Source organism: Photinus pyralis, unplaced genomic scaffold (genome assembly GCF_008802855.1).
Source record: "Photinus pyralis isolate 1611_PpyrPB1 unplaced genomic scaffold, Ppyr1.3 Ppyr1.4_LG2, whole genome shotgun sequence".
Lineage (NCBI taxonomy): Eukaryota > Metazoa > Arthropoda > Insecta > Coleoptera > Lampyridae > Photinus > Photinus pyralis.
The window spans coordinates 11,042,450-11,055,880 of record NW_022170403.1 but is presented as its reverse complement, the minus strand read 5'-3'; the positions used below and the strand labels follow the sequence as shown (position 1 = coordinate 11,055,880).

Here is a 13,431-nt window from a genome sequence, read left to right as displayed (position 1 = left end):
TCTCTGTCCGTCCGAGGCCTTAACTACTTCTACAGTGTTCCAAGATATTTAGTTCGTTCTTTTTGAATTCGGTAGCACATGGCTGTCAGCTGTGGCACCTGAATCAAGGAAAAGGCTGCGCAATCTCAAATTTCTTATTTATTAATATACGACTATTTTGTTCTAATTTTAACCACAGATATTTATAGTAAAGGTAAACATATGGCACATAGTGCATAGACTGCAAAATGTCAACTTTTTTACTTATGAAGATCTCTCTCTCTCTCTCTCTCTCTTTCTCTCTCTCTCTCTCTCTCTCTCTCTTTCTCTCTCTCGTGGAGACGAACTAGGCGTATAGGGTCAAGAGTTGAGCCCAGAAGTTTTGTCCCTACACGTACACTACAGAAGCGATAAAACTAAGTGATGTTGGAATTGGAGGGAGTTCCAGAGACGGATCCTGATGAAAGATACTTGTTCTCTGCCTCAACATTACCTGACTATTTGACCCCATGAATAAAGAATACCAGGAAGGAGAATATCAACAATATACGTGCGACCGCGATGGCTTTTGCAAATGGCGGACAGTAGTTTCCTGTTCCAGTGGCGTACCTATCTTACAGTTGTAGAAGGATACCATTATAAAGAATTTTACACGAAAACAATCTAAACCCCCATGTGTCTACTCCGCCTATGACTTTTGTTTAACTAACCTCAAACTACATTCCGATAAAAAATTTGTAAATTTACATGTACTATATAAAAATAATATTGGTATCAATACTCAGACATGAAATGTAATTCCCAAACTTTTATTTTTTTCCGTTTTGGAGCAACCACAAGCACAACAACTAACCATTATTTTATGTCACTGCAAAAACTAAACCACAACAAAAATGAGTCATAAGTGGCTTTAGCAAATGACCGACTTCCTTCCGTCGCACTTTCTCTTGTATACAACCTGAGTAATGCTCCTTCCTGGTATTCTTTATTCATTGATTTGACCATACCTTTAATTGACATTCTTATGGATAGGTTTCTGTGTTACTGACCTCCTGAAGTACATACTTCAGGCGCTTCAGTCACCATACGAAACAGACAATTCGATCACATCTTTCTTATTTTGGAAAATGCGTTAATTAACAATAACACTGTCCTGCATGATCAAACCATTTGTGTACCTACTTATCTCTTCAGTATGGACAACATCAAAACACACATGAAATATTCTTGTGGTGTTTATTGAAAAACAATGTTATAAATAAACAAAAAAAACTGTAATGTAACATTAATAACATATGCGTAAGTAATATTCTAAAAAGCAGTACGAGTATTTCTTCATCTATCATCGATTAACATGATAACTATACTGAACAATAATAACAAGGTTATAAGGTATTGTATTCAAAAAGGCACTCCTAATTCGAAAGTCTTATAAAAGGGACCGACAAGACAGGAACACAATGATTGATTTTCCTATAGTAGTAACTTCCTTAATCTATGTCAAGATATCAAAGTTCGCGTTTACTCGTGCAGTGATTACCACAGTCTAAATATAAATTAAATATATGTTCTTTGGACAAAATTACTTACTTAATATATTACTAATAATGAATTGGTAACATGCAATAATGTATATTATTGATAATATAACAGTTTGTACCATGATTACAGAAAAATGATTGACACATCATACCGATAAGAATGACTTAATTTTTTGGAAGAACAATTTTGTTTCATTCTTTTTTCCGTCAAGCCATTTGTTAATTATAAACCTTTGGTAAATACAAAAGTGATTTATGTAATTCAGCTAATGACTAGATTATTATGCCTAACGCATTTATATTAGTAAGCACTTTGCAACCCTTAGGTACCGTTGGAAAGCTGAATGAAATCTTCATTACTGAATTTCTTAACTTCACTCTGGCACAATTTTTTTGTGTTTTGCAATCAGTGTAAGTAAAATATAATTTTTTCCTAAATATACGAAACGTAGGTAGGTAGTAATTAGTTAGCCTCTGTGATAATGTTAAACATATTCAAATCACATTACTTATTATTTGGAATTAGTTGTTATGACTAAGTTGATCGAAATAATATACAATTTCTTAATCTAAATAATACAGAGGGTTGATCCTGATGCTAGATACGCTCTACGTAATTTCCTGGGAAAGTTCCAAAAGCTCCTGTTCGCTGACTGGATCCCACGTACCAACCGTCGTCACATTTCTCTAGTACGAACACCACATCACCTTCTAGTAATTCAAGTTCATCGTCGTTTTGGGGGCGATACTTGTATAGTGCACGATAACTGAAAGAATAAAATGTAAATTACTGGCCAGATAGTACAAAGGGGAGTCATAAAAGTAGGGTTTTTCATTGCGAACGTTTCATTTTTCATTTCGGGTGACGCATTTGGCGGAACAGTTCTGTGACTGCATTCGCATATAATAGTATAATTAGTGAAAGACAAGTGTTAAAATGAGACCTATTGTGGCACGAGTGCTGTAGCGAAGCGGAGCCACGAGTGTCCACAGACCACAACATAGGATTATTATACCTAATACAGCATTGTAACACGTGCTTTTCATACTATTTTTTCTATTGCGGTGCTTTAATTTAATTAGAAAGTAATGATCAAAAACTAGAAACTTTAGAATCAACATGTCTTAAGTTGGCAACACCTTTTACGTTGACAAATTTTAAGTTGGCAGCGTAGATAAACTATATATACAATATAAAAGTATTTATATGAGATAAACACAACTCTGATGTTTGGAAACTTTAAACTCAGTAGATGCGCATAAATTTATTTATGGTGAATGTGTAAACTTTTAATCAATTCTAAACGCCCGCATGTACCTACTCCCTCTGCAAGACGGCAAGCCTCATAGGTTAAGTAAATAACAATTACATTACTTTAATTGTTAACTTATCTACTCACGACACGATATCTACAAAAACACTGCTTAATTTTAATTTCACAATGGAATACACCAATCTATCGAACATAATACTGCTTACGTAACTATACTTAAGATGGTTAAGCGATAATAGTGCTTTTTGAGAAAATTTAAACTTAATTTTGAATCATTTTCATCCATTTCCTACGATTGTTAATTTTTATTTACTAAGTCGAGTAATACTAGCCAATTTAATTTGTCTTCATTTTCATCTACTATTTCCACCTTATGCACTTTCAGCATTGTATGATCTGGTGTCTATAGCGTTTAGTTTTTTTTAGATTCTAAATATTGTCCTATTGACAATAAAGTTTATTATTATTATTATTATTATGGTCGGTGTTTCTCTTGTCAGAACTCAGGTCTAGCCTCGCTAACTAATAGCACGAATTAAAATCAAGTAACGATTAAGTGTTAGTGTCTGTATGTCGTAGACCGGGAGATGGTGACACTTTTTGTGGTGTGATTTGCTACAAGTATGGCGACCATTCAAAGGTTTAATTAAGTACTCCTCGAAACGAAAATGGTGCTAACTCTCTGGGAGTGGGGCCGTTATTGCGTGACGATTGTTTAAACATGTCGGAAAATTTAATGATTTTGGACAATTTGCTACACAAAATTCTTTGGATTTTCTGGTAGTCGGTGACAAAGCAAATGACGGAAACGAAATGCCATACTTTTCCGGTGGGCCTTCTCGTGGCGATTGTTTGATTTTTTTTGGGTGATTTGCTACAAGCTCATTTTTTATGAGCATCAAGTCCTCAATCAGTCATTCACGAAAATCAACCTGCCATACCGCAGCGACGGGCCCGCATAGCCGCCATACCGGCACAAAGAGGTCATTTTTGTTAATCATTTTGAGCGATTTGCTACACCCTATACATTTTTCCACCAGTTATTTTTATAGTCAGAAATAGAAATTTCGATACGCCATACCTGTGGCATGGGCCAATTATGTATAATATTGTTTCAAAAATGTATGAATTTTCGGAAAATTGGGGCGATTTGCTACAGTATGGCACCAATTTTTCGTAACAGTTTGAGGTATGTATAATAAAAGTGAATATCAAGTTTCAAACATGAATCCCGAGTGAATCATGTTTTATCACGAGATGTTATGTTGCTTAATATTCTCCGTCCCACTCGACCCCTTAGTCAAGTTGTAGAGGTCCCGGTCGGGGTCGTTGTGTTGGGCATTGCATTCAATGGATCGCAGGTAGTGGGTAGCAGCTGCCGTCAAGTTTATACTACCCTCCATAAGTATCTGAACACTCAGTGTACTTAAAGTAACACCAAAGAGTAACTAACAATTATTCTTTGGTAAACTAATAATAATAATAACAATAATAATAAACGTTTAAATAATTATAGCAAACGAGCTCCTGGGGTATGGCTATAGCATGTGCCTCGGCATGTGCAAAACCAAATTTTGAACCTGTTGTTACATTTGCTTTTATTCTAAGTGCATATATATGTATGTATCAAATTTCATTTAAATGCTTTCATAATTCAGAAAGTTGGCACCTCGGTTGGCAATGCGGCATGCGCAAAAGCAAATTTTGAAACTGGCGTTAGATTTGCTTTTCTCCCAAGTGCCTACGTACGAATTTCATTTAATGATTTTAAATACCTTCATAAATCAAAAAGTTTGCAATTCGGTTCATGAATAGTCGAGATGTGAAAAGGGCACTCTGAATGTTGAATCGATTGGACTTTTGTTTGGCATTGCGATTTACTTGGCTAAAGATATACTCATATTGAATTTCATGCAAATCGGTTCATAACTAACGGAGATGTAAAAAGGACCTTCCTTATTTTTTGACCTACATTGCCAGTTCACGAACTTCGATCTACAAATTTGATAAAAAATCCACCTGCGAAATTTCATCGTAATCGGTCCACTCGTTTTCGGGATATCGTTTGTAACGGACAGACGGACAGACACCGCAAAAAAACTCACTAGGAGCTCGGTAATAATGATTCCATGGACTTCCCCTTCGCTGGACCTAACACGTGTGGGTTATGGTGGGTCGGAGGCTAAATGCTTTATAACCACCTGTAAACACTTGTAAATGAGATCTTCACAGGCGTCTTTTAGAATCTTGGAACAGTGTATCACAGGCTATGATCGATTCACTCATTTTCAGTATGCCCAGTCGAGTATATGAATGCGCAAGAATCGATGAAATGATCTATACATTATTACTGTTGAGTGTTGTTTGAATTTGTGATTCTATCATATTTACCTTGTTTCTTATTTCGAAATAAATACAATACATAAAATGTTTAAACAAATGCCTATTTGATTTTCATGATTTTTCTTGTTCATTTTTACCCATGAATTGTTTTTCCGAAGTTCGCGTGAAGATCGTTTTCAAGGTTCCTTGCTTGTTCCAGTTATAACACAAAGATGTTTTAGGAAACCAGATTTTCGAGTATGGCGCCATCTTTAGCCTTCATGACGAGTATGGCACATATATCATGGATCAAAGTAGAGCATGAACTTTCGGAAAATCCAAATGCCATACTGTAGCAAATCACCCAAAATTATTAACAAAAATGACATCTTTGCGCCGGTATGGCGGCTATCCGGACCCGTCGGTGCGGTATGGCAGGTTGATTTTCGTGAATGACTGATTGAGGACTTGATGCTCATAAAAAAATGAGCTTGTAGCAAATCACCCAAAAAAATCAAACAATCGACCCGGGAAGGCCCACCGGAAAAGTATGGCATTTCGTTTCCGTCATTTGTTTTGTCACCGACTACCAGAAAATTCAAAGAATTTTATGTATTAGCAAATTGTCCAAAATCATTAAATTTTCCGACATGTTTAAACAATCGTCACGCAATAACGGCCCCACTCCCAGAGAGTTAGCACCATTTTCGTTTTGAGGAGTACTTAATTAAACCTTTGAATGGTCGCCATACTTGTAGCAAATCACACCACAAAAAGTGTCACCATCTCCCGGTCTATCGCCCGTCGGGTCTAAAAAAAAAATTAAATTCACACACGCACATTAAGGAAATCTAGGGATAGTATGTAATTCATACTTACCAAACATAGCTATTGATGGGCACAATAGCCAACGCTATCAGGAAAGAGGAAAACAAAAAAAATAATTATAATAATTCCTGTAAGTTTAGGAATTTTATTAAATGGAGTTTATTGTGTAAGTGTTTCTTTGGGTTTGCGTTTGGGTTGAATACGAGTGGGTCGTGATAACGTGGTGTGTTTCTGAGAAGAAGGAGTATTGTGTTTTTTAACTGTGCTAGGAGGTGTAACTTTACTGGTCTGTCTTTGTAGTGCATGTTGCGTTACTTGTATTTATTGTGTTTGTTTGTTTAGTAATTATTATTATTATTAATATTATTAACGATCACACATCTTTCATAGTAAGAATTTCATATACAGTTAACCCGTTTTAAACGGGAAGGTTGCAATTCGAAGTTCAGCTGATGTCCATAATGTTAATCCGTGCATTCTAGCTGATATGTTAAGTAATCGGTGGTTTGCTGTACCACAGTAGTATATTTACATTTGCGACTGTATTAGCGAGTAGAGAGATAATGCAAATGTGAAACTCCATGGCCGTTACTGAACATACGAATTTCTCGCAAAACAGTACAACTGTGCGTAAATAGCAGTCGCGGCTTGTCCGATGAGGCAAGTGAGGCAGTGCTTCACCTGTAGAGTTATAATTTGGTATGTTACGATTATTTAATTGTAACGCCACCATAAATCTAAATCGAACAATAAGTTACCCCATCTAAGCGGCGAATTCCCGAACTCTAGCCTTTACGTACGTCGTACATCGTCATTCATTTGAGTTCCGAAACCCCATCTAATTCAGCGAGGCGCGCTCAATCGGGTTGGGAAACGTAAACTATGGCCATTGAATAACTATGGCAAAGATTAAAGATAGGAGGACGTGAGTTTGTAGGTGTTCGGCTCTATTCGGCGAAGCGGTTATCATTGGGTACGCTGAATAAGGATGGGGTTCGGAAATTCGCTCCCGGGGTAGGTAAATGTTGACGTATATCTGCCCCTGCAACAATGACATAACTTGCATAATATCACATCTTTGAATGCATAATTTTACACAATGACAATCAGCTTAACCAATAAAACGAATTGTGTTATCTATTTAAATTACACAAGAATGACATGTGTTAAATCTGCTGTAATCTTTTTTGTTTATTTTGAACAAAGTTATACTGAAATTTGATATAAAAACCTCATTCAGAATGAAAAGGGTTTGAACGTGTAATAACGAGGAATTTAGATATTTGTGGACTGTGGAGGTGTAACGTAATGATACCAAAGGGGGTTAGAAACTAAAACAACGCACTCTTGCCGTGAACATGAAAAAGCTTTCATGCATAATTAAGGCGGATCCACATTGATAAATATTTTCCGTGTGTGTTGAATGAATTTTGACAAAATTTTGTCCCAAAAATTTGAATATGGTTGCGTATTTACTATAATTCTCGCCAGGAAAGATCAGAACACTTGATCCCGATCTACAATCTCTGTTTTTCGTAAGGTGCTAGCGACTTCCGGAATAGTATCGTGTCAATGTTGAACGAAAAGACTTTTTGTTCAACATTAGCACGATCCTATTCCAGAAGTCGCTCGCATCTTAATAAAAACAAAGATTGTAAATCGACACAAGGTGTGCTGTCACCGGTAATCTTTCCTGCCTGGCGAGAGTTATACGTAAATATTTATGTTGTGTGTTGTATTTGCTGAATCCATGTGTCCACATTAGAACTTTGTTCGGCGCAAATCCCTTTGAAGTTGACTGGAAAACCGACAGCCTAGTGAATAACGTGCGTTGTTCGTCACGAAATTATTTGCGTAAGTACGTTTTCGTGCGGCGCATAGTCCACATTGACAAAAATTGCGGCGCACACGAGCAAATGTGTGTCAAATTCAACATACAACGCAAATATTTACCAATGTGGATCTGCCTTTAGCGCTTGCTATGTTTCAATAAATTGCACCAACTCTTCACATTAATTAAAAAGTTCTTGTCGTATGCATACGGTATATATACGGTACAAAAAATATGTAAAAGATAAGTACCGACATGTTTATACCGTTCCAAAGGAAATCAAATTCTACATTTGATGAAATAAAAAAAATTCGGTATTAGTTACATTTAAAAAAATCGAGTGATTTCTTTTAACACAGGAAAGTTTTACTTTGATCGTTAGGCGTATGTTAGTTTCATGATTAAGAACACCAAAGAGAGTATACCCACGAATTACGATTTGGTAACATTGCAGAGTCATGACCTTGCTAAGTTTTAACTGCGATAGGTATTCAATTTTGACTGACTGGAAAAAATGACTCATTTTGACTATCATATGTAACACATAATAAATTGGCCAAGGAAGCGTAATATTCAATAATATTCAGGGGATATGTTTAAAAGAATGCAACCTTGATATAAATTACCCAAGCACTAATGCCCAACCCTCCCCGCATAACCGAGAGCACATACTCAGAGCTTCAACTTTTGTCTTTGTACGTAAATTATTATAATTATTCGAACTAAATTGATTTTGCTTTTTTAAGTCATAATAAAAATAGATCGATCCACAATAACGTAATAGGCCGAGATACAGAAGTAGATTTGCGCTGGAGCCGTTCGGTGAAAATGAAACGTTAGGTATATTAATAATACATGTTTTGGAGTCTGTTGTTCTATAATAAGCACACTGTTACTGAACTTTAACAAAAAAAAGAAAATGAATTTATTTTTTCGTTTTCAATTTTCTTTTACTGTATTTTTCAGGGTGGGCACTGCGCACCTTGCCCACCCTGAGGAGTCGCCACTGGTGAACCTAAGTTTTTGCAGCGGATACAACCGAAAATGTAAATAGTTAAGAATATAATATTATTTATCAGTGGAAGAGATTAATAAGAAGTATAACAAAAAACACTTACGGTACTGGCTCTGAATGAGTATCGATGTGCAAAACTTCATTGATAGGGTTTTTGCCGGAAGACTTGGACGACGATCCATAACTAGTGCTGGCAATTTGTAGGGGTTTAGCTCGGTAACTTGAGGTGAAGTGTTGTTGATAAGGCATTGATGGAGTATACTTATGACTTCCCATTGACTCTTTACCACCCGCTGATCCATTTAATAAAAGAGAATGGGCGGCCGGTGACGCAACTGGTTTACTACTAAGAGGTGTAGGAGGTGGGGGACTGGCGGCGTCTATTAACACTTCAACATACGAGACTGGAAAAATGCCCTTACGACCACCTATTCTTCCTTCGAACCAGTTGTCATCGACCCGTCTTGTTATGACGACTAGTTCTCCCTTAGCTAATGATAGTTCCAGATGCGTTTGTGCGATGAAATTGAACTTCGCTCTGGCTTGACCTTCATGATTTCTTCTTGGAGTTGATTTGACACCATCGAATGGTATTATCTAGAAGAGAGACTGTCAATTAATGGTCATTCATAATTAACTGTAATACGTGAACCAGTGGGACAACAAATATCGCAGTTTGCATTTCAAATTTTATATTCAGAAGATTGTCAAATGGCTCTGGGAAACTTTAAATACAACAACTTGAAGAAGAGGGGTACGAAATTTCAAGCTTCTGTTAAACTGATAAAGTAAAAATCGTATGAAATCGGGGTCCAATTTATAATCTGGGGTTCAACAGTGTATAATTTTACGATTGGAAGTTCCACGGTATGGACTGACATCGGCTGGGGTTCCGCCAAGTATTTTGGATAAAACAAAGACACAAGGCTTGCGAAACTTGGGTGTCTGATGTGGGCAAGGTTTCTGATAACTTTGTCCACAAGATATAATAATTGTACCCAGTTTGCTTATTTGTACATCCAGAAGCACTTCTTGAAATGTGAGTGAAATTTAAGCAAAAGTATAAAGAAGGAAATTTTATTAGTGATTTGTTACTCTAATTTATGTATACCTATGGCGAAACGATGGTAACTTAACAGTAACAGTTATCCATTAAAATTAAAGTGGGATGTGAATACTCGTATTAATAATAATTAATAACCATATTTAGTTTCACATGACTAACCTCAACGTAATTTGCCGGGAAAAGTCCTACCATCGCATTGTGTTCACCTTCATACCAGTTTTTATCAACCTGTCTTCTAATGTAAATTATGTCTCCTTTACGAAACGTAATTTCTCTGGCAGACTGACCCACAAAATTATATAAGGCTCTAGCAACTAAACGGTGTTCTGGAGATCGGGGACGTGGTTTTATCTTGGGACTATCTTCCGCGAGAAAATCGTCGTATCTATTTAGAGGAATTGGAGATTTTTGCGATGGAATAAAGTTGTCAGTATGTCTTCTATTGTTCATGTCTTGTAGTTCCTGTAATATACGAAAATACATTAGAATATTTCTTAAGGGGCTTGCGCTAACCATGGTTTAATTTGAAAAAAATGGATAAATCAGAAGTCGCATTTTGTGTCTGACAAGGTATTAGTAGACATTGGGAAGGCTAAATGAATACCTACAAGTTTACCTGTATGGCACATGTTGAAATGTTTACTTGAGGTTCATAGAGGTACAGCATTTTTGTATGTAAAGAATTCTTTCCTATCTTATTTGCGATAGAGTGCATGCATTTTCTAAGAAAGAGGGTCGTATAGTAGAGAAGGAAGGAAAAAATGCTTGTTCTGATTACAAAAGCCCTCTAAATCTCAAACAACCTCGATGAAGTAAGCATAAATATAAAGAATCTCTATCCAACAAATTACATTTCGACCGATAAGTATAAATGTCACACGTTATCAATTATTGGATTTGTTTTGACAAAATACGGAAATAGAATGTGAAAAAGGTCTTTGCACTCTCACTAATTACAGAAAATAATCATGTTTATTTAACCTTGTAACGTTATGTAATGCAAACCTTCATAAAGCAACCTATTTATTGTGGTTTTATTTAATATTTTTATTGGAAAGGGTCTTCACGTGAATCTACTTCAATGAAAATAAAGGGGTTATTGTGGCCATCTGCGCAAGGCGAAAATCATTTAAACAAGCATTGGTAGGTACAAAATTGAACAGGATGGGCTCTACTAATTTCAAGGCATAAAATTTATAGCTTCTTCTTCTTTTCTTTTTTTTTCTTTATCAAATTGGCGAATAAACTAAGATTTTAAACTAACAGGCTGTCTAAAAAAATGGTCAAGTCAGAATAAGTACTACGTTTACTTCTTGTGTATTAAATCAATTTTTCGTCGACGAAATTGGGAATAAAGGATGTTTTTTGTCAAATCCAAAGTTGCATGAAAAAATTGTGGACATACCTACATCTATTATATGAGCCTTCGGCAAGCTTTTAATGAGGCTATTTTTTTTCGACACCAGTTGGTCTTCTACAATAAGAGCATGTTCGGTGCAATAGGTTGCCGTTAATGGGGTTGGGTTAATTCGCTAAATTGCCACTTGAGGGAGGTTGCACTGCGCCCTAGGTAGTACAGAGGTAAAGTTGCAAGAATTATATTGTATGAAAATTAGCCCCGTCAATATAAAAACCGACCGGTTATTGGATTTGTCAAAACATTTATTTTGCGAGATTTAGAGGGGTATAAATGTTGCGACACTTTGTATATAGTTTATAACGGACATCGCTACGTATTCTAAATGTTATTCTAACAATTTCAATATAACACATTAGGTACCTACCTATCTAAATTAGTAGTTTTAAATAAAAAAATTTTATTTTTGAATTGGAAATAATCCTTTAACTAAATTCATACTGTTTTAATTGAAAACTTTCTTGCATTAATATTTTTCCATAATTAGGTTCCATCGTTTATGCACCTCACCTTTATCGAAGCGCTCAATTTCCATACCAGCATTAATGAACACACCGCACATTTTGTAGTCTAACAGATTTAACGAACACCCGGTATTTTGACACTCTTCGTTAGGAAAAGTGTTGCTTCGGAACTATTTATTTCTTTTAAGAGTTGAAAACAGAAGGTAGAAGTATACCTGTTTTAGTGTCTAGCGCCGTCTTAGCCTCCGATATGGAAACCTGTTGCTATATATAATACATCGTTCAATAAGTCTCGGGACTAACCAACAGATGGCATTAGTGGTGATATCAAGTCGATTTCGTTTTTCAAAGGAACCAACCTTCAAATGCAATGTGTTTGATTTTCAAGTCAATTGTACCATAAGCAGAAAAGCTCTTGTGGTGAAAGTGACGGTACTTCTACAAGATCATCTTTTATCAGGACAATGCATCGTGCCACAGGTCAATGAAAACAATGGCCAAATTGAATGAGTTGGGCTTCAATATGCTTTCCCACCTAGTGTCGTCTTCAGATCTACCCCTCAGCTACTACTGGCTGTTGTCTGATCTCAAAAAGATGCTATCGGGAAATATTTGACTCGAATGAGGATATCATCGCTACAACTAAAGTATATTTTGAGGAAAGGACAAATTGTTTTACAAACATGGTATCGTTGGAATGGGGGAGGATTGTGTTGATGAATAACAATAAATTTTACAAATCATAATTGTTTTCTTGGTTAGTCCCGGGACTTATTGAACGATGTGTTAATTGATAATTTTTCTAATTGTTTTCGTAGAGACATGTCAATTGTTTTTGTACCATCCGACAGCACTCGGCATGAGCAAGCAAGTGAAAAATTAATATGTTCGAATTTCAGCCCCGTTAATTAATTATTAACAGAGTTTAGTGTCCCAATGTTAGGGCGAAAACGAGCATTAGAGCTGCAAGGTCATGCAGTTTATTTCACAGGTAACAATAGGCATTACTGGGCCACAAAATTTGGAAATTTTAATCCGACCGTTTAGGTAAGTGTAATTAACCATAGTTAATTAATTGAGTCGCAGCAAACCTCGTCTGATTGTATTGAGTCTAATGGTATTAAAAGCGGGCTTAATTAATATAGATTTTGAAACATGTCTCGGATTTTTCGAACGTCAGAGGACCGCACATTTAAATAAAGATTTTTTAATTTTTGGACGTTATCTTTTTGCTTTTGGTGCGAAACGCAGGATTTTGCCGTAATTCTGTTTTAGTTGCGACCCCGGACGTAACGCCCGTCGAATTCTGGACTAAGCTGTTTGTTCAACTGACTGCCCGTGGGTACCGATAGCGCTTAACCTCCGGAGCCGTTCCGAAACCACCGACCTTGGTCAGAAGCAAGGCTTTATTTTTCTGGTGGCGCTCGAGTTCGGCCGTCTGTCCGTTCCGCCGACATAACATCCAGGTTGCCATCGACTGCCGCTACTTTCGCTGGTGTGATTTAATTCCAACAATATATTATTGAATTATTGTTCCTTTGATTAAATTTTTATTTTTGGGGACGGACATCCTATCTTTTATAGTTTATGATTTATTTGCCGTTTTAGCAACACCTTCGCATATCTTGGCATAAACAAAATTAGTGACTTTGACATCCGTCTCACTCACAGCATTCGCTTGTGGAAAATAATTT

At 36.3% G+C, this 13,431-nt stretch overlaps 1 protein-coding gene across 1 annotated transcript; it reads right to left on the bottom strand.

Annotated features, from left to right (window-relative positions):
* Positions 1–1,198: 1,198 nt before the first annotated feature.
* LOC116163560 (sorbin and SH3 domain-containing protein 1-like) lies at positions 1,199–10,387 on the bottom strand. The gene is made up of 3 exons (XM_031477560.1): positions 10,016–10,387; positions 8,894–9,387; positions 1,199–2,287 (listed from the first exon to the last, which is right to left on the bottom strand). The coding sequence occupies exons 1-3, from the start codon at positions 10,370–10,372 to the stop codon at positions 2,119–2,121; spliced, it is 1,020 nt and encodes a 339-aa protein (XP_031333420.1). The 5' UTR covers positions 10,373–10,387; the 3' UTR covers positions 1,199–2,118.
* Positions 10,388–13,431: the final 3,044 nt, after the last annotated feature.

What these genes read in the sequence shown, in the direction of transcription:
- LOC116163560 (XM_031477560.1), bottom strand. Translation starts at nt 10,372, where the DNA reads ATGGTTAGCGCAAGCCCCTTAAGAAATATTCTAATGTATTTTCGTATA. An exon ending in TCCCGGCAAATTACGTTGAG is followed by an intron (nt 9,388 to 10,015) that starts GTTAGTCATGTG and finishes TCTCTCTTCTAG; the next exon opens with ATAATACCATTCGATGGTGT. An exon ending in ACTCATTCAGAGCCAGTACC is followed by an intron (nt 2,288 to 8,893) that starts GTAAGTGTTTTT and finishes TTATTCTTTCAG; the next exon opens with TTATCGTGCACTATACAAGT.